The sequence below is a fragment of the Lissotriton helveticus genome, chromosome 8, assembly GCF_964261635.1.
Source record: "Lissotriton helveticus chromosome 8, aLisHel1.1, whole genome shotgun sequence".
Lineage (NCBI taxonomy): Eukaryota > Metazoa > Chordata > Amphibia > Caudata > Salamandridae > Lissotriton > Lissotriton helveticus.
The window spans coordinates 325,301,457-325,321,072 of record NC_136069.1 but is presented as its reverse complement, the minus strand read 5'-3'; the positions used below and the strand labels follow the sequence as shown (position 1 = coordinate 325,321,072).

Sequence of the window (19,616 nt, the reverse complement as noted above, 5' to 3'; positions counted from 1 at the left end):
AGGCATATTGGTTAGTAGCTAGGTGGAACTCATCAGGAACTTGTCTTAGTGAGAGGAGAATTTCTAGTGGGAGATGAGATTTGCTTCTGGTGTTGAAGAATCCACCATCATTTGAAGTTTATCTTTGAGGTAACATGGTTGTCTAAGTTGTGGGGCTGTGTAGGACACTAGCCAGATAAAAATTATCAGTGCATCCTTGGTAAGTCAACCCAGGCTGAGCAGGAGATAACTTGTGCTGTCAAATGTTGTATCACCTGTAATTAGAATGGTTGCTCCTTGGTGGACTGTTTTGGTTGGAGTAACTTAAGTCTAACAAACACATTTAAGGATAGACTTTTCTTTCCAATGTGCAAGAGCTCCAGGGTCATTGTTACCACATATTTTAAATGCGACATTGTAATTTCGTATCTTTAAAGCTGTTGCATGTTAGGATGGCTTTTAGAACCTATGAGATCTCCACTTTAGAGCTCCCTTTCACCAGGGCTTGGATATTTACTTAATATTGTGAACATACTGATTTAATTTCAAAGAAAAGTGAGCACCTAGATTGGGTATTCAATTTGTGATGAAAATGATAAATGTTTTTCAATATAAATGTAGTTGCTTTACTGTTCGGTGTAGGTTCCACAAGCAGGGTAACCCCAGCAAACATATTCTACCCAGAATGATCAACCTAGTTCTTGATAATGGAAGCTCAGTTTGTGTTAGTGGCAAAATCAGCTGCATTTGTCTTTTTTTTTATATCATTGTTTCACTTGATATTATCTCTGACATTTGTCTCATGTAATGCAGTGTGCATTGCATTTCACCCTACAGTACATTTACTGCCCTGTTCTTGTTCAAAATAATGCTTTCTTTTCCCTTTCAGGTATAACATAGAGCCCAGCTTGTACTCTCCATTTTTCTCACTTGGAGCTTGTATGGAAGGACTCAATTTGCTGTTCAGCCAGTTGTTGGGTATCGCCTTGTACGCTGAACAACCTGAGAATGGAGAGGTCTGGTCTGAGGACGTTCGCAAGTTGGTGAGTAGCATATTAATGTTCATACCCTACTAACAAAGCGACCAGATGTGTTCATCTATAAGCAATTGCTTATATGATTGGGCAGGGAATAGAACCATTCTAAAATACCAGAGGCTTGTAAAGGTGACGTTACTGTACTCATGATGTTTTTTTGCCAATAATTGATTTGACAACAAAGTAACCCAACAGAGCATGTGCATCTAATTACAGTCTCTCGTCATATTAAATGCCAGCAACATTAGTTCTCCTTGTGAAGTTTTGCTAGTGGCAATTAATTAGTCCCTATAAATAAACAGAATTAATAAGCAAAGAACACATTTGTGATAGCTGTTAAATGTGGTTTCTACCAGTCTATTACAGAGAATTAACTTCATTCCTTCAGTGAAGTGGGTTAGCATGGTATAGGCGCATGTTACAAAACAAATACAATCTTGTGAATCCACATGGTGAGAATATCCGATATGGAAGAAAAAGTTAATTGTATGTAGACAATAAATCAGAAAGCACAATGCAAGTACACCAGATGCAAACAAACGTACCTTACCCACAAATTCCAAAGATAACTTTGTAATGGTTGGCAGACCTGCACTACAAGATTAAGAATATCTGAGCATAGGTTGTGTTTATTTTTCCCCAAAGTCAACCACTCACCCCTTGCTAATCCTAGGGAACGATAAGTGCCCCAGTGAGGGTTGGAGTTACTGTGAAGGTGATAATAGTCTATGGAAAGTATGTTTTTTTTGTAGCTAGACCAAAAAATAAATCACTGTCATAGACTATCTAAAAATATGCGGACACACTTTCACTTATATTTGCTTCAAATACATAATGTATCCGTTTAAGGCATCATATGATTTTGCTGTCACACACAAAATATATATGTTTAATATTAAAGAAGGCATATACATTGCTGGGCAGTCCATTTAATGGCTCTAGCACATTTCTATTATTGATTAAGATCAGTTAGAAAAATCTGTAGTACCCCGTACCATGGCTTTCTTCACCCAATGTCACCATGTGGATTGCCGCTGCCCTCCTTTTGTGCCAGTTTTGGTATATTTTTTGCTGTAAGGCTCTGGATGTAAGCCTTGCATGTCTGGGTCACTGCTAGTTTGCCACAGCAGACCCTCTTTGTCTTCTATCTGTGAATTGTAATCCAGTATGTTTCTCTACATTTAAGGCCACTAATTGGCATACTATCCTTTCGGGAACCTTTTGGCATTCGTGCTGAGCAAGGGTAAACGTATTCTAGATGAGACTCATGATTTCATAATAAGGAACTGTTTATAAAAGTTACATTTGTAAGGTTTGGAAATAAGTTCCCTTTCTGTTTGTGATGCCGGAGGACATACAGTTCAGTGACCCTCATCGGCCATAAGTGTTAGGTGCTTTTAACCCCATGGAAGCTACCTGGTTGTCTACCGACTTCTCACTTAGGGTATGAAAGATGATTTCAGCTTGATAAAGCTGTTGTAGTTGTGAAAAGGTATACCAGGCCCCAACGTGGGTCTAAACCTTCATCCACTTGAGAAACTCTGTTGCCCTGTGTGGTTCGGTCCCTCGTCTCGTCTATGCGCTTAGGTCCAGAGCAAATATTAGACCATGGAATATATCTAACCAGATAATCAGAAAGTGTAAACTTGCCGCTCATTATTGGCTTGAGCCCGTATACCTAGTCTCAGCCCGCTCAGGTTATTCCATTGGGATAATCAGGGGATCTAAAGCTAGCTCTTCCAGTGGGTGCCTTCTGGCCTGCCTGATCAGGCCATCACAATCCAGACTCCCTTCTCTTTTCCTGTGAGTCCCTGATCTGTATCTTGTCTTTGAACTACATTAGCATCTAGTCGGTACTAATGATGTTCTCAAAACACCATTGATTAAAGGAACCCCCTTCTCCTGTATCCCCTCCCTGGAGGCTTGATTCCATGGAGGAAGCAATGGACTCTAACATTTTCTTGGAGCAGGAACATCACGGTTGTTCTCGATTGCTGCAGTCAATGAATACCCATCTTTGTTTCAGATTTCTTTCTGGGTTCCTTCAGCGCCAAGCTGAAGGCCAGGGAAGCTCTTAATTTGTGTACCCTTAAGACCCATACTCCTTTCTATTGGCACTTCAAAACCTTCCATTTTGTTGTCTTGTCATGCCCAGAACATCACCTGGATCGCAAACTTTCTTTTCAGCATCAGTCAAGGGGACCTGTTGGCCCTCTAAAACTCTCCCTTCCTTCACTCTCCTATCCGCAAGTCTACATCCTAAGACTCTGGCTTTTTGGTATTCTTCACCGAGCCTTGCATTACACAGAACATATTTGACACTTATGTGAATACTAAGTCAGACTCTTAGCCGTTGCCTCCTCCGCGCCCTCCCTATTAAAGCTGCTCTGTTTTCACCTTTTTCTAGGCTTCTTCCTTAGTATACCAAGGGTTCATCTCCCTTCTCACCCGTGGAAACAACAGTAACCTCTGTCCACATTGGACGACATCCACCGAGACTTTTCTGTATTTTAGAGCCCTTTATGTAATTTATTCCAGTTTTCCTTGGCCCACTCTTTATGTTGTTGGGGGTCTAACCGAGTTTCCTTGTGTTAAATTGTGCTCTTTCATAATCAGAAATCTTCCCCTCTGTTCTCCCTTGGGCTGTTAAACAGCAGTACTCCCCTCTGTCTTTTCTTCCCCTCTTTTTAATCAATCAATCAATCAATCATAATACTTGTATAGCGCACTACTCACCCGGAAGGGTCTCAAGGCGCTTGGGGGAGGGGGTCCGCTACTGCTCGAACAGCCAGGTCTTGAGTTGTCTCCTGAAGGCGAGGTGGTCCTGGGTCAGCCGAAGGTGGATGGGCAGGGAGTTCCATGTCTTGGCCGCCAGGTAGGAGAAGGATCTGTATTTTATACATCCTTCTATCCTCACTTTCTCCATCTACTTGTCTTTCTCTCCTTGCACTAAAGAAGAGGCTCAGTTGAAGCTCTCCGGCCCAGATGTGAGGCTTGAAGCTCCGCGGCACAGAATGTGAGACTTGAAGCTCCCTGGCACAGAATGTGAGGCCTGAAGCTCCCCGGCACAGAATGTGAGGCTTGAAGCTAGCCCGGCACAGAATGTGAGGCTTCTAGCTCCCTGGCACAGAATGTGAGGCTTGAAGATCCCCAGCACAGAATGTGAGGCTTGTAGCTCCCTGGCACGGAACTTGAGGCTTGAAGCTCCCCGGCACGGAATGTGAGGCTTGAAGCTCCGCGGCACAGAATGTGAGTCTTGAAGCTCCCCCTCCACAGAATAGAATGTGAGGCTTGAAGCTCCCCCTCCTTAGCACAGAATGTGAGGCTTGAAGCTTCACAGCACAGAATATGAGGCTTGTAGCTCCCTGGCACAGAATGTGTGTGTCACTTAAACTTCCTGGAAAGGAAATTTATGGGCACTTGCAGCACCCATGGAAAACCAGGCTTACTTGAAGGATACTGAGATGGAAAGGGAGGTTCACGTAAAGGCATGAAATGTAAGGGTTGCTTGAAACACCCTGCTGGGAAAGTTAGGGTCATGTGAAACAGGTCAGGAAGGTCATTGAAGCATCGGGCACAGTATGTGTCTGCCGCTTGAAGAATACCACGAGGCAAAGTAAGCATCCTTTGGTGCAATCCCGTTACAGAACGTTAGGATAATTTTAAACAGACTCGTGGAAAGGGAGGGATGCTTGCGGATCCTGACTCCCAAAATGAACTCCCGTTGAAGCATCCTGGCACTAAAAGAGCAGGGCTCATGAAACGTCCTGGAATGAAAAGTTCAATGGAGACACTTACTAGAATTCTTTAGACAGTGGCTTAATGTTTCGGATCAGTATTTTTCAAAAGCATGGCCGTACGATATTGGAAAAGCCATCATTACATGTGACTGTCACCTGTGTCTTTAACCATTCCAAACATTTCCATTTCATGTGGAATTTCAGGTCCTGTTTGCCGGTTGTTTAATTGGCATTGAACTGAAAGCGGAATGTATTAGCAGTCGGTTAGAAGTCTTTACTAACCGTGAGGCCGGGAAAATCTTTTTCGTAGGAAATCTGGAAGCAAAAGACGAAGTAACATTTTTCAAACAAATGAAATATTTTAAATTCATTTTGGTACTTTATAGCAACTTTGGGCTTGTGCATAGATTGAGAATTGAAGGCAGCAAGTCTGCTGCAAGTAAACACCAACCACACTCTACTGCAACTGATGTGCAAGTAAACACCCACCCCACAGTATTTAAAATTATGTGCATGTAAAAACCAGCCAGACACTGCAGGATGTTAACTGTGTTGACATTCTCTTATAAGAGGGAGAAACGCTCCCAATTCCAAATTCACTGAGGTTCTACTAAACCATAATCTTGTACCGTAAAACTATTGCTGCCATTAATTGCCACATTACTGACCAGTTGCCAATACACGGACAAGACCATGTGTATGAGACGCATTTAGCCTTGAAAAAGTTTGAGTAATGGAGCGAAACGTGTTGGTAATCGTCTGGGAACAATGTTCGAAAAATTGGGCAGTTTGTTGTCACCATTGTATGGAACTTTTAAGAATAATAAAGAGAAGCCACGTGGACCTAAAACAAAATCATTTTTAGGCCTTGAAACCAATGTGAATGAATGCTTTGAAAATGGTTGTGTGTGCTACCTTGTTAAGCTACCAGTCCTTGGATGGACTGCCAGCTTTTTAAGGTTTTTTTGGTGCCCCAACTGATTCTTTGTGTGTACTATTACACATTCAAGTCATTATGTACACAAATCCATAGGCTAGAGTGGGATGCACATAATGCTACTCGAAGGGACAAAAGGAACAACTATTTAACTGTAATATTTGCTAGGCAACAGATGCAAATAGTCACATGACATGAAAAACAAACACTTAAGTTACAGCATCACATAAATGGAAAGCACATATAGTGAAGAGTTAAAGTTTTCAAGTGCTCACCATTTTGTCGGTCCAGCTCTCATTATAAATGACTTTTCAGCTAAAACAAATAGTTTTCTTCTGGGACCCTCCACAGCATGCTTATTTTCCAAGTCACTGCAAATTATTATTTAAGTTGAACCCCCATTCAATGTTAGAGGAACTTGATTGCAACTTTCAGAGATTGAAGACTGAGAGCTTAAGGAGTTCCAAGTCAAAGTTTCCACATGTGTAATCTGTGGTGTTGCTGAAAGACAGTGGGCCCGATTCACAGAACTAACTTAAGACAAAATCCAAACTTACTACCATTTTGGGCTTCACAGAAGGCACTTACTCATTTTGGTATTCACAGAACAGTTAGGAGTCTTAACTTTACTACTACTAAACTGAGAAAAATCCTAACTTTAAGACTTTCGGTATTCACAGAAGGCATTTAGGAGTCCTAAAGTTAGGACACCAAACTTCTGTGAATACCGAAATGAGTAAGTGCCTTCTGTGAATACCAAAATGAGTAAGTGCCTTCTGTGAATGCCAAAATGGTAGTAAATTTGGGATTTTGTCTTAAGTTAGTTCTGTGAATCGGGCCCTATGTAAACAAAAGCGACAATAAACTATCACTGGCAAAGCAAATAGAATTGACTTTAAAATGCCGAGGCATGTAAGTTGAGGCATACACACATGCAATTTTAATGCACTAGCGTTTTAACCGTCATGAGCGTAACCTGCCGTATGCTCATGACGAGCTGAGCTCGTCATGTAACGCGGTATTTTTAAAATTGCCGCGCACAGCGGGAAAAGCCGCTGCAGCGATGCGGTTGAAGCCAGACCTGTTGGCTTTGCTAGTGCTTGTTATTTTTATGTGCAGGTTGTGCCATGGCCTGCTCTGGCCCTATAAGTTGCCCTGAGGTAACACTGTTGGACCGGCAGGCAATAGTAGTTCTGCAAAATCGGTATCCTACCTCCTAAATGGGTAGGGTTTGCAAGTATGCAGTTCCTATAGATTATGAATGATTCAAATGTGTCAAAGTTGAAAATGTTGCTTGCAAGGGGGTTACACAGTAACAAACCTGCTAGTCTATTACTCTTCATTTGATTATAGTTTTCTTTCCAAGGCTGTGGTGCATGAAACAGAGGGATTACTCGGATACATCTACTGTGATTTCTTTCATCGAGCAGGAAAACCTAATCAGGTAAGAATTGTATTTTCTACACTTCATGAACTTAAGTAAAAAGTATTCCTCAGTATAATTGTTGCACAAATTAAAAATCCTTTTCAATCAATATTTTTCACATGTTTAGTTGTTCAGAACTTTTTAGCTAATAATCTTACATTTTCCAACACCTCTTGCTCACCTTTTCTTACTTTCAGTGAATAAGAACAACGTTAGCACATGTTCTAAAATGTATGTATGGTTCTAGGACTAATTTATAATTATAGCGAAACAAACAGTAATTAATATGCGATCGGAAGACATGCTGATTGTTGCTTAAAAAGTCCTGTTATCAAAACTGTGGGGTTCCACCTTTCAGTGGAAAGCCAAGATTTTTTCATGTGACGGAAGCAATCAATATTTGACCTGTGCAGATTTGTCCAGGAAATGTCAGCCATCTTATAACCTCGGCAAGGTGAGAAGCAGAAAAGCTGCAGTGAATGCTCCTGTTGAGAGAGGATAGAGGGAGGAAAAGGACAACTTCCTGCTCCGGAGAGGACTCAATCGATTGCCTTTAGTGAGGAGAATGTACTCCTACTGTCACAAATCTCGTTATGACATGTGACCCTAGACTCCTAATCCAGAGTGGGGTGACACATATGGTTTTGTTGTGGGTGTTTAGGTTATGAATGCTTTATGATTGATGATTCCAATATGCTAATGATGTTGACTGTGTGCTTGCACAGATATTATAGATGTGTGACTAATACTGTTACTTGACACTGATGTATGTAGGTCAACATTTTGTAGACCTTGTGCAATTTGCATGTTATTTTCTCATTAACTTATGTATGTATATTTCACACTATCTATTCCCATACACAACATTAGAAAACTGTGAAAGTCAGTCCAGACGTGTTTCACCCACTGTGATAGTGTATTAAACCCTCTGGTTATAGCGTTGTGAACACATGGGCTGTTGTCTCCCTGGCTAGTCTGAGAAAATATATTGGGGATTGGGAATTCGGATGCATACCTAGATCTCAGTAGAGAAATAAACATATGCTGCTATAGGCCTCTCTTAAAATTGTAGGTATATTCTTTTGTTCAGTTCCTAACACTCACCTGGGGTAACTTTATTGTTATCATAAGTGGCCATAATTTTCAATACTTTAGTCTAGTGTGTAGTAAAAATATTGGTAACTTTATGATTGCTGTATTTCTTAACTTTTCATACTTTAAGGTTGAGGTGCACATAAATAACCCTACAAGACATCTGAAGCAGTCTTAATACTGTCCCAGGTCCCTGGCTTAGCCCCCGGAGAGGAAGGGAGACCCTGTCTAGTTTACCATTCTGAATGTGTGTAATGTCCAACACGGTATAGTTTTTTAGGTCAGCCGCACACACAGAGTCTCAGAGCATATGCAGTCTCTTTGGAGAAGGGGGCTGCACTATGCTCCCTCAGCCATCTTTTATTGTCTCTTTCAACAAATTCATCAGCAAATGGTTAATTCTAACTGTTCTTATAGAAATGTGGTTACTGCACTAAGGCTTATGGCCATTTTATTGTATATACTGATGGCTGTTATTTTATGAGTCCACAGTCTGCGTAAGTGTGGCCTTTTGTTGATGACTGTCTGGGTCTGCCTTAGCAAGTAGTACGGCGGTTTGCACCATTGAGTAGAGTCTGTCGCTGTGCGTTTTTCCGTTTTCAGTGCTGCTCTTTGATCTATTTGTGCCTGAGTTTAGTGTACATAATGCTATCTGTTCATTTTTTCTCTGTGTTGGACTAGATGGTCTGCTCCACGCCACCCTCTATTTCACTACATCTTGATGTAAAATCATAAAGGTGAGGTACTTGGCAATCCCTAGTTCCTGAATAATGCTAGTTACAAGGATAGCCTAATGTCCCTTTTGTACTAGAGGCCCAGGACAACCGTCCTGACATAACTGTCCTGAAAAAGAAACTCATTTAAAAAAAAAAAAAGTAATTAATTTGTAGCCTTTTTTTCTTATTTTCAAAGAAGACACGCTATAGTCACAATAATATTTTTTTCCATTTATTTTTTCCACCCATTTTAGAGATTCATTTGAGTCACAATTATCTTTATTTTTTAGGTCGACCAAAGCCAGCGCTTGCGCTGTCTCTTCAAGACATGTTGTATACACTTTGTGGGCTTACAGCCCACCCATTGCCTTTTCCTTTGTTACTTCAATTGTCCTTTTAAAAAGGCTTGCTTGCTAGTCGTTAATCTTTCCTATTTGTTCCTCCTTTTCGTGTTTTGTCTCCTCCCACGAAGCACCACCCAATTACTTGTAGCCTTACACTTGTCCCATTTTATCATCTGTTCTGCAAAGTACTTTTTTGTAACAGAGCTTAACAGGAGCAGGCACTTCAGATATGTTTCTATGAACAATGCTCGAGATTTTGTTCTCATTTCGTCACATTTGCAGAGCATTCACAGACAGATCAAATGTCAGGCACTGTTTTCGAGGGTGTAACAAACTAGTTACGTGCTGCAGGCTTTCTCAGGAATGTAAACACATACAGGTTTTTTTTCTCTTGTCTTGTTGGGCCACCCAGTATCAGTGTCTCTTCCTTCCCATCTACCTGTCTTCCATCTCTTTGCTTCACAATCTTTGTCACAATTTCCAAAGGAGACGAGAAGAAAACAAAATGTCAGCTGTGCATGTACAGCTTGAAATCACCAACTACAAACGATTCTCTGCAACATTATCGGAACACGTAGCTCATAGAATAAAAAACTTCCCACCTCATCGCTCTCCCTGCTCCTCCATTCCCCTGCCTCACACTCCTCCTCCTCAATCAATCAGGGTTTGTGTAGCACAGCTACTCACCCATGAGGGTTTCAAGGAGCTGGGGGGGGGTGCTTTTCAAGGTTTTCTCTTATGATTTAAAGTTTGTGGTTGTAGTGAATTTAAATATTAACGCACATAAATATATCTATCTATGATTTTATTTATTTTAGTTCCTGTAATTTATGTGTAAAGTGTACACAACTAAATGCAATGGCATTTGAGGGATGTTGGTTTGTGGGCAAGTCTACCTCTTGTGTGAAATGGGTGAGCGTATCTGCTTGTAATGTTGCCTGTTTGTTGTCTATGTCCTGATCGCAGCTACCGATGACATCCGAACCCTGCTCGACAACGGAGAAACAGCGGCCCTCATCCTCCTGGACCTCTCCGCGGCCTTCGACACGGTCTGCCACCGTACCCTAGTACAGCGCCTCAGCAACGTCGGAATCCAGGAGAAGGCACTGGAGTGGATCATCTCCTTCCTCGCCGGAAGGACACAGAGAGTCCGCCTCCCCCCGTTCAGATCAGAGGCCACCGAAGTCATCTGCGGCGTTCCTCAAGGCTCCTCGCTCAGCCCAACACTCTCCAACGTCTACATGAGCCCCCTCGCAGCCATCGCACGCCAGCACAACCTCAACATCATCACCTACGCCGACGACACCCAGCTGATCCTCTCCCTCACCAACGACCCCGCCACCGCCAGAGCCAACCTGCACGAAGGGATGACAGACGTAGCCAAATGGATGTCGAACAGCCGCCTGAAACTGAACTCGGACAAGACGGAAGTCCTCATCCTGGGATCATCACCCTCCGCCTGGGACGACTCCTGGTGGCCCCCCGCCCTAGGCAGTGCACCCAAACCCACAGACCACGCACGCAACCTGGGCTTCATCCTGGACTCCTCCCTCTCCATGACCAGACAAGTCAACGCTGTCTCCTTGTCGTGCTTCAACATCCTGCGCATGCTACGTAAGATCTTCCGATGGATCCCCACCGAGACCAGGAAGACGGTCACCCAGGCCCTCGTCACCAGCCGTCTGGACTACGGCAACTCCCTCTACGCCGGAACCACCGCCAAGCTCCAGAAGAAATTACAGCGGATCCAGAACACCTCAGCACGACTCATTCTGGACATCCCCCGCCGCAGCCACATCTCCGGACACCTGAGAGACCTGCACTGGCTCCCGGTCAACAAAAGAATCACCTTCCGGCTCCTCACCCACGCCCACAAAGCCCTACACAACCAAGGCCCAGGATACCTCAACAGCCGCCTCAACTTCTACGCTCCCAAACGCCAGCTTCGATCGACCGGCCACGCCCTCGCCACCGTCCCCCGCATCCGAAGAGCCACCACAGGAGGAAGGTCCTTCTCCTACCTGGCCGCCAAGACTTGGAACTCCCTTCCGACCCACCTCCGCCTGACCCAGGACCACCTCGCCTTCAGGAAGCAGCTCAAGACCTGGCTGTTCGAGCAGTAGCGGACCCCCCCCCCCCAGCGCCTTGAGACCCTCCGGGTGAGTAGTGCGCTATATAAATGCTTTGATTGATTGATTGATTATGTGTATGCTGTACCATTCAGGTGGCTAATATGTACATCTCTTACTTTACTACAAAGAGACCTGGGGTGGACGTGTGTTTTACAAATACACTTGTTATTTATAATAAAGCCAGATCTCTACTCGTTGAATGCTTGTTAAGTGCAAACTTGCTCCAGAACCACACTCCTGTTGACACTCACCATCGTCAGATTTACACTGAGTGGAACCCTCAGAAAAAAAGTTTATTTGTCTGTTTGTAAAAGAGGATTTTCTCTGGGGAGTGATAAGCTAATGGTCTGGAGAAGATGTGTAATCGGGTCTACCCTGCCCACGAGGGATTAGCCTGATGTTTTATAACCTCGTGAAATTTCCAACAGTTTTATTTAGTGCCTTTTATCCTTGTTATGGATGGGTGAGAAGGAGGTTAGGTATTTGCTGCACCTTTTGGTTTTAATTAGTTTAAATAATTTGTAAGTGTTTCATTAAATAGACCTTGGTGAAAAAGAGACTAGCATATAATACTGATCATAAATTATGTACACTACATATACAGTAATTTGCTTTAAAAAGGTACACAGATAATTGTAATAAATAGATTAAAATATAGGTTAAAAAGGAGATATACCCAGATAACGGTAATTTACAGATTAAAAGTTATATCAATATATCTCATTGGACCTGCATACACATGCATGCAATCGTATTCCAACTACTGAATATTTTATACATATCTTAGGTCTTCTAAAATTAGTGCAATAAAACTATAGCATCATTCCCCCCTCAAAGTTACCCCTAATCAAGAAAAGCAGTCATAAATAAAGTGTCAAAATATTCCACGTGGAAAAATATGTCACAGTAGTACCCATTATCACCCAATTTATCAGTATTAAACTAGATTTCCCTTCCCTCAGGGAGAAATTTGATGAATCTGTGTTTGCTTCCAGGGCTAACAAACTATCCACCAGGTGTTCCCAAGCTTGAACCCTTGCACCTTTTCCTCGTCCTCTTTTTATCTTACAAAACAACACAGCACTCTCCAAACTAGCCCATTTAACCATCTATTTACGTCATCTAGTAATTTGAGGACCATATACTGATTTCCAGTGCATAGTAATTTCTTGTTTTGCCAAAATCAAACGTAGGTCAGTAAATCTAGTTGTAGTTTTCTTATTTTTAGGATGAAGACTTGCTGAAATTTGTCAGGGGGATATTGTGGGATTAGCAGTAAAAACTCAACATGTGAAAATACCCAATGCAGTAATTAGTGCATTATCAGGCTATAATTCATTGTTGCACGTCTAAATTTTGCCGTTGACTAAGCCGGACCGTAGTTCATTCTGCATCTTGCAATAATTGAAACTTGATAAGGAAATCTTTTCAGATTCCAAATAGTGTCTGAGTCCTAGACCCGATACCTTGAAGCAACCAAGGTTTCTAAAATGGACTCCAAGGTAGCTCATTCACTGAGCAAAAATGTCCTGTGCGCCTCAGACTTTTTCATATTTTAGTATAATATTGATCATCAGAAATAGAGTGCCTCGTTAAAACACTCACTTCAAAAGAGAATAAACATTTCAAAGCCATTAGATGTAGCCTTGGAAGTTGTACGATGCTTATTATTTTTTTTATTACAGGCAAATGCCAGAAAAAAGAAAAAGGTGAATTAAACAAGCATTTGCAATGCAATAGGTCTCGCATTAGGAAAGTTTGAGCTATTGGCATTGTAAATGACACATTTTTTATTTATGTGTTGGTTTTGAAAATAGATACGTTAATAGCATTGTCATTTACAATGTCAATAGCTTAAACTTTCGCAAATGTGACACCTATTGCATTTGTAATGCAATATGTGTTGAGAGTGAATGAGTCAGTGAGTGAGAATGAGTGGGCGAGTCAGTCAGTGAGTGAGAGAGTCAGTTAGTGAGTGAGAGAGAGTGGGCGAGTCGGTCAGTGAGTGTCTGTTAGTGATAGTGGGATAGTGAGAGAGTCAGTGTGAGTGAGAGTCAGTGTGAGTGAGAGAGTCAGTGTGAGTGAGAGAGTCAGTGTGAGTGAGAGTCAGTGTGAGTGAGTCAGTGTGAGTGAGTGTTAGTGTGAGAGTAAGTGTGAGTGTCAGTGAGAGAGTGAGAGTCTGTGAGAGTGTCAGTGAGAGTGTGAGAGAGGGAGAGTCTATGAGAGTGTCAGTGAGAGTGTGAGAGATTGAGAGTCTGTGAGAGTGTGAGTGAGAGTGTTATAGTCAGTGCGAGTGAGTCAGCCATTAATGCAAGGCATTTGCAGGTAGGGTGAGTACTCTAAAGCTCAACTTTAAATGTATAAATCCGGATGGGAATTTAATTAAATACTTTACCATTTGTTTTTTGCTTTATTAATGCTTGTTTCTTTATTTGTGCACATTGTTTTGTGGTTGAAATCATCACAAATGAGACAGTCAGGGTCTCCGGTTTTCAGCAAAGGCTCTGGATACTATTAAAGATTCAGTGGGGGTCCAGAACAGTCAAAAAGTTTAGGACCGCAGGTCCAGTTATGAAGTCTTTCTTCGTGGGAGCTCAATTATAATTGTGTTTATTGTGAGTATGTAGTTGGGAGTATAAGCAATGTGGGCAATTTGTAGAAAGTAAGAGAGAAGGATGCTAATCCATGAGAGGTGTTGGTATGCTGCACGTAGTAAAACTGCACCATAAAAGAAAACCCCACAAAAATAGATTTTTATACCATAGAGGGTACCTATTTGAAGATAAAAATGTAACGTCAAAAAAACGACTCCACCAGTTTATGTAATACTGCAGAATAGGAACCAAACATACCTTTATAGACCCAGATATATGCAACTTCAAAAGAACTAAATACCTAAACACCCTATTGGTTAAAGGAAAATAAATCTTAGTAGGGAATGCTTTCATTGAAACACAAAGCAGTATATTGGTTAGAAATAAAAACAGACTTAACTGAAACTGAAGTATGGAGAATATTTGAAACTGAAGCATGGAGAATATTTCAAGGGCTTTTTTTTTACACGTCTTAACTTATTATTATTATATTATTATAGAGGCTTTTGTAGCGCGCTCTGTTACTAAAATGATAGTATCCTGGCGCGGGAGAAAGGGAGGTCAGATCAAATTATATCCAGATTAGAGGGACAACCATTAGGCAGTGATGTTAAAGAAATGGGTTTTTAAGCCCTTCCTGAACGCCGTAATGGACGTGGATGTTCTCAAATGGAGAGGAAGGGTATTCCAAGCTCTCGCCGCTCTGACAGAGATGGATTGGCCGCCGAGCCTGCTGTATTTAAACTTTGGCACATTCATTTGGTGGAGATTGGTAGACCTGAGAGGGCGGTTGGGGATATAAAGGGAAAATCTTTTTCTCAGGTAAACTGGACCCGTTTGATGGACTGCTCGGTATGCCAGCACAAGGATTTTAAATAAGATCCTTTGAGCAACTGGAAGCCAGTGGAGAGTTCTAAGAGGTTGACGAACACTAGAACTTCTGGGTATATTAAACAACAGCCGAACCGCAGCATTTTGAAGGACTTGAAGGCGATGAATCAGATAGGCCGGAAGTCCACAAAAGAGGGCATTCGCATAATCCAATCTGGATAATATGAGGGCGCGAATGACCGTCTCCTTGGCCTCTCTCGGGAGCAGAGGGAGAAATCTGCGCAGGGTTTTTAGTGTGGAAAAGCAAATCCCAGTAAGTCTTTTCAGATGGTCCTCAAATCTGAGGTTGTCGCTAAACCAGACTCCTAGGTTTTTTGCAGGTCCACCGATAGATTTGGGACATGGGAGATCGGTGGGCCAGAGGGAGTCACTAAAGTTATCTGGAAAGGAGCCATACAGCAGGATTTCAGATTTGCTCTCATTACATTTAAGTTGGGCACACGCCAGCCAGCGAAAGACCGATGATAGACAGAATTGAGCTCTCGATATGTCCAAGTTGTTTTTAGGCCATGTGAACAAAAGCTGTGTATCATCGGCATAGGCCATAATTTTTGCTCCTAGCTGTTCTGCAAGATAAATGAGAGGGGTCATATATATATTAAAAAGCAGGGGGCTGAGGGTGGAGCCCTGTGGGACACCAGTTGAAAGTTTTTTGGGAGAGGAGGAAAAAGGCGGCATCCACACTTGCTGGGACCTATTATCTAAAAAAGATGTCAGCCAGCCGAGAGCGGAACCAGTTATGCCTATGGCCGCTAGTTTGGTAAGTAAGAGGGAGTGAGGAACCGTATCGAAGGCGGCAGAGAGGTCCAATAAAATCAGAGCCGCTCTGCCGCCTCCGTCCAAACATTCCCGGATAGCCTCAGAAACCTCAACTAAAGCCGTCTCTGTGCTGAAAGCAGCTCTAAAGCCTGATTGCGCTGGGTGAAGAGCCTGAGAGCTTTCAACAAAATTATCCAACTGTGTGAATGCGACTTTTTCACATATCTTTGCCAGGGCCGGCAACAATGATATGGGCCGGAAGTTAGCGGGGACCTTCGGGTCTAAGCCATTTTTTTTAAGAAGTGGTAACAGTTTGGCCTGCTTCCAACATGCCGGAACAGTGGCAGTGGAAAAAGAGAGGTTGACAATATGTGTCACCTCTTGGCCAACTGTATTGGCCAGGCCCGCAAGGACTCTGGCAGGGCAGGGATCAGCGGGGGATCCTGATTGTAGAGTAGCAAGAATTTTAACAACGTCTGTTTTATCAACTGGAGTAAAAAGGACAAACTGATCCATAGGGACTTATGTCTCTGTCAAGTTGAGGAATTCCTCGTCCCAAAAATGTTTCCAGTTGCATAAATGAGAAACATTTACACTATCTTATTAACTTGGAAGCGAACACTAGTCATCTCTGTTCCAATTATGCAATGCTGAAGATAGTGTGAAAATGCTGATTTTTAGTCGGTATTAAAAAAAATATCCCCATACTGTTCCAGGAATCCTCAAAATCATAAATGCCATTCAATAATACCCTGGATAGAATTAATAAACTAGAAGAAAAGTACAGAAAAAAAAGCCATGGGCAGCTGTACCCTACTATCTCACATACCTTTGACACTGCATGAAATACTAGGAATTCATCGAAGACTAAGTGGGCTCAAACGACAGGCAACGTCTTCAAGGGAAGAAGCTAACCACTTCCTTCCAAGGAAGATGAACTGCCTGTTCCTGAAATGCCTGTCATGGAAGGTTTATTGATGACGCACACAAACAAAGGAGGAGTAGGAGGCAGTGGTGAAGATAGGAGAAGGACACCATCTTTTGAGTATTTGTTCTTTTCCTTGTGCTGGGGATGTCCTTTTGGAGACACGTCCACCTTAGATTGAAACAAAACATTGCCACTCCTTAACCAAGTAAGCTGTTATTTAAACGTTTGTAGTTTCAGTTTTATTCTCAAATATGGCATGACAAAAATAATTTAATAAGGATAGCACAGGGGCCTAGCGGCCGAAGGAATGTGGTGCACTTATCAAGACGGCTCGGACCTGGAAACTAAATAATAATAATGCGCAAGAAGGAATAGCAAACAAGCTGCGATTCGGGAAGAGGAGTTGTGCGCTGGCACGTTCACACAACTGTTATTTTTGTTTTAAAATAAAATAAAAACAAGGATTGCGCGGGCACCCGGTGGTAGAAGCAATGTGATGCAGTCATCAACACAGCTGGGGTATACAAGCTGCGATTCGTGAGGGGAGAATGCACTGGCGCATTCACGTAATGGGATTGCAATAATAAAACAAGCAGCGCAGCAAACTGAACAAGTATTGGCCGGGCCGGGAAATAAAAAAATGATAATGAAAAAAAACGCGAGCTGTGCGCACGCGCGATGAATAAAGTGCTGTGCACGTCGCGCTTGTGCGTCTGCAGGTAAGCTGATCGCCGCTTTGGGAGCGCTTCCAAAAGCGGCTTCACTAAATGTCTCGCTGACAGCGCAAGCGCGCTGGATCAGCGAAACCTAAAAAAAATAAACATGGTTGGTAAACTCTGCACTAACGTTTTTATACATTTAAAAACGTTCACTTAGGGGGCCATTATATTACTGATTTAAAAAAAAATATATCAAGCCTTCTACTTGTGCCATGCATTTTATCAAAATTATATTTGTAAAGGAGACCAGAATAAATCATTATATAACCGAGCGCTCACATCGCTTGCAGTTACAATTTTACCTAAACACTTTATCTCTTTAAAACTGAGACAGAAATTAAATTGCCAATCAACTGATCAACATAAGTGTTGGCAAAATAAAAGGACGGTGTTTAAAATTAATATACAAAATAAATAAAATACGGAGCATACGTAAAACCAGATTTGTCATTGAAGACAAAGGAACTGTTTTTATACGGAAATAAACAATATGCACTGGGTTTGGGCAGTCACTGAAAGTGAAGGGACCCATGTGGTAAGGAGGGCTTATCCATTGCCCCATGCTGTATGCTATGGTGGGCGGAAACACGGGGTAATTGACAATTTTACAGACCAAATGATGATGCTTTTTGTCCAAATTCCCCTATAAGTGGATGCATTGTGTATGATTTTTTGGGAGAAAGAAAACTCTGGTGAGACTTTTAAAGCTGTTCCAAAGAGCCAGACCTAAAATGGCTGCCACGTGAGGGAGTGCAACCTGCATCATTGTGCCACGCACAGAAACTTCCATCACAAACCATGTACCAGATGAAATAGCATGATTTCAACTTCTCAGCAAGGAGCTCTCATATGCACTGATATCTCACCATAGTTCCCATGGCAGGGCATGCCCATCATTCATGGCAGAGGTCTTTTTCATTTTATTCAGCGTGAGGGGCTCCATCAAATTTGCCAACGGAATGTTTTGTTGCATTTGATAGAAGCACTTTTACTCATGTATGTGAATGAGATGCCATAATTAATTTAGACATGGATTGCTGCTGACAGTTTTCTTGTTTCTCCATGTTAACTACCTGGAAAGCTCCAAGCCATGTGCTTTTGGGGTGGGCAGTGCCACCGTGCAAAAGAGGAGGTTTTTGGCCAAGATTAAAACCGGGCAACTAGCCATCTGTGGTTTCCTCTCCCCCCTGGGTGACTTAACGAGCAGGTGAAAGCTGCTGGTAGTAAAGACGCTCAGTTGGGGGTACCTGGAGCCGTGTTATCGATATGGCGCACTGTCCCACTCTGCACACTTAAGTCTGTGTGCAGAGTGGGACAGTATGCTGTATTACAACAAATGTACTTTTCCTAGTACACTGGGAACAGTGCATTAATGAAAGAGGAACAGCTTGTTAAGACCGCATGTTCTGCCTTTCACTAGAAGTGTCAACGCAGCTTGCGTTTGAAAGGAGGACCGACACCATCTTATTTTGCCAATGAGGAAATGTTCTCTTGAGATCACTCCAGTGCAATTGTAACATATGATCTGCAATACAGAAAGGGCGGCAACTGCGCCTGCGACCACTTCTGTCATACCAAAGTGTCTGAGGATAGGGAGGTGCTCAGAAAGTGGGTGCATACTGTAAGGCAGCCCCTAGTATGGCTACTTTGGCACAAATTCCCACTTGTCTCTGACACAGTCACTTCCTGCCTTCAGTATTTGCTCCCACCCTGCTGAAGAGTGCATGGGAACTACTTTTTAGGTATCGGCCTGCGTAGGCTGCGCTTGCGCAGTCTTGCTGGTGAGATTTTATGTTTCTAGAGTATGGGGCTTAAACCCGCCCCTCTTCTCCTCCTAAACGGAGGCCAGCCATTGGAGAAGAGGTCTTTCCATTTAAGCCCCGTCTTTTTCGGATTGAGGGGTGTGTTTTTTCGTTTCTTTCTCTCCTCTTCCCATGGGAAGAGGATCGCTTCTTTCTCTCCTCTTCCCATTGGCTGGAATGTAAACATTCCAGCCAATGGGAAGAGGAGAGAAAGAAAAACACGCCCCCAGTCTGAAAATGACGGGGCGTTTTGGAGATCCATTTCTGGCGTGGGAGCGGAGAGGGCGGTGCAGCGACTGCTGGCTCCGACTGAGGCGAGGGAAATCCATTCACTCCAGCGCTCGTGAGGGATTTATTCTCCGCCGTTCCCCGGCTCGTGCACGTCCCTCCACCCTCACATCCCCGGACCCGCCATAGAGCGCTGGAAGGGCAGAGTGCAGGCGGGGTCGCTTAGCCCGGCCATCGCCAGATTTCAGCCCGCCTGAGGGCGAGGGGGGTTGGGGCTGCCCTCTGCAAACTC

The 19,616-nt window shown here is 42.9% G+C and overlaps 1 protein-coding gene across 1 annotated transcript in view; it reads left to right on the top strand.

Annotated features, from left to right (window-relative positions):
• The window catches only part of MIPEP (mitochondrial intermediate peptidase), a 574,688-nt gene that overhangs the window by 219,929 nt on the left and 335,143 nt on the right, over positions 1-19,616 (top strand). Inside the window, exons 11-12 of the mRNA XM_078657099.1 lie at positions 869-1,022; positions 7,060-7,137. Of these exons, the coding sequence (XP_078513225.1) occupies positions 869-1,022; positions 7,060-7,137 (232 nt within the window). The remainder of the gene's footprint in view (positions 1-868; positions 1,023-7,059; positions 7,138-19,616) is intronic.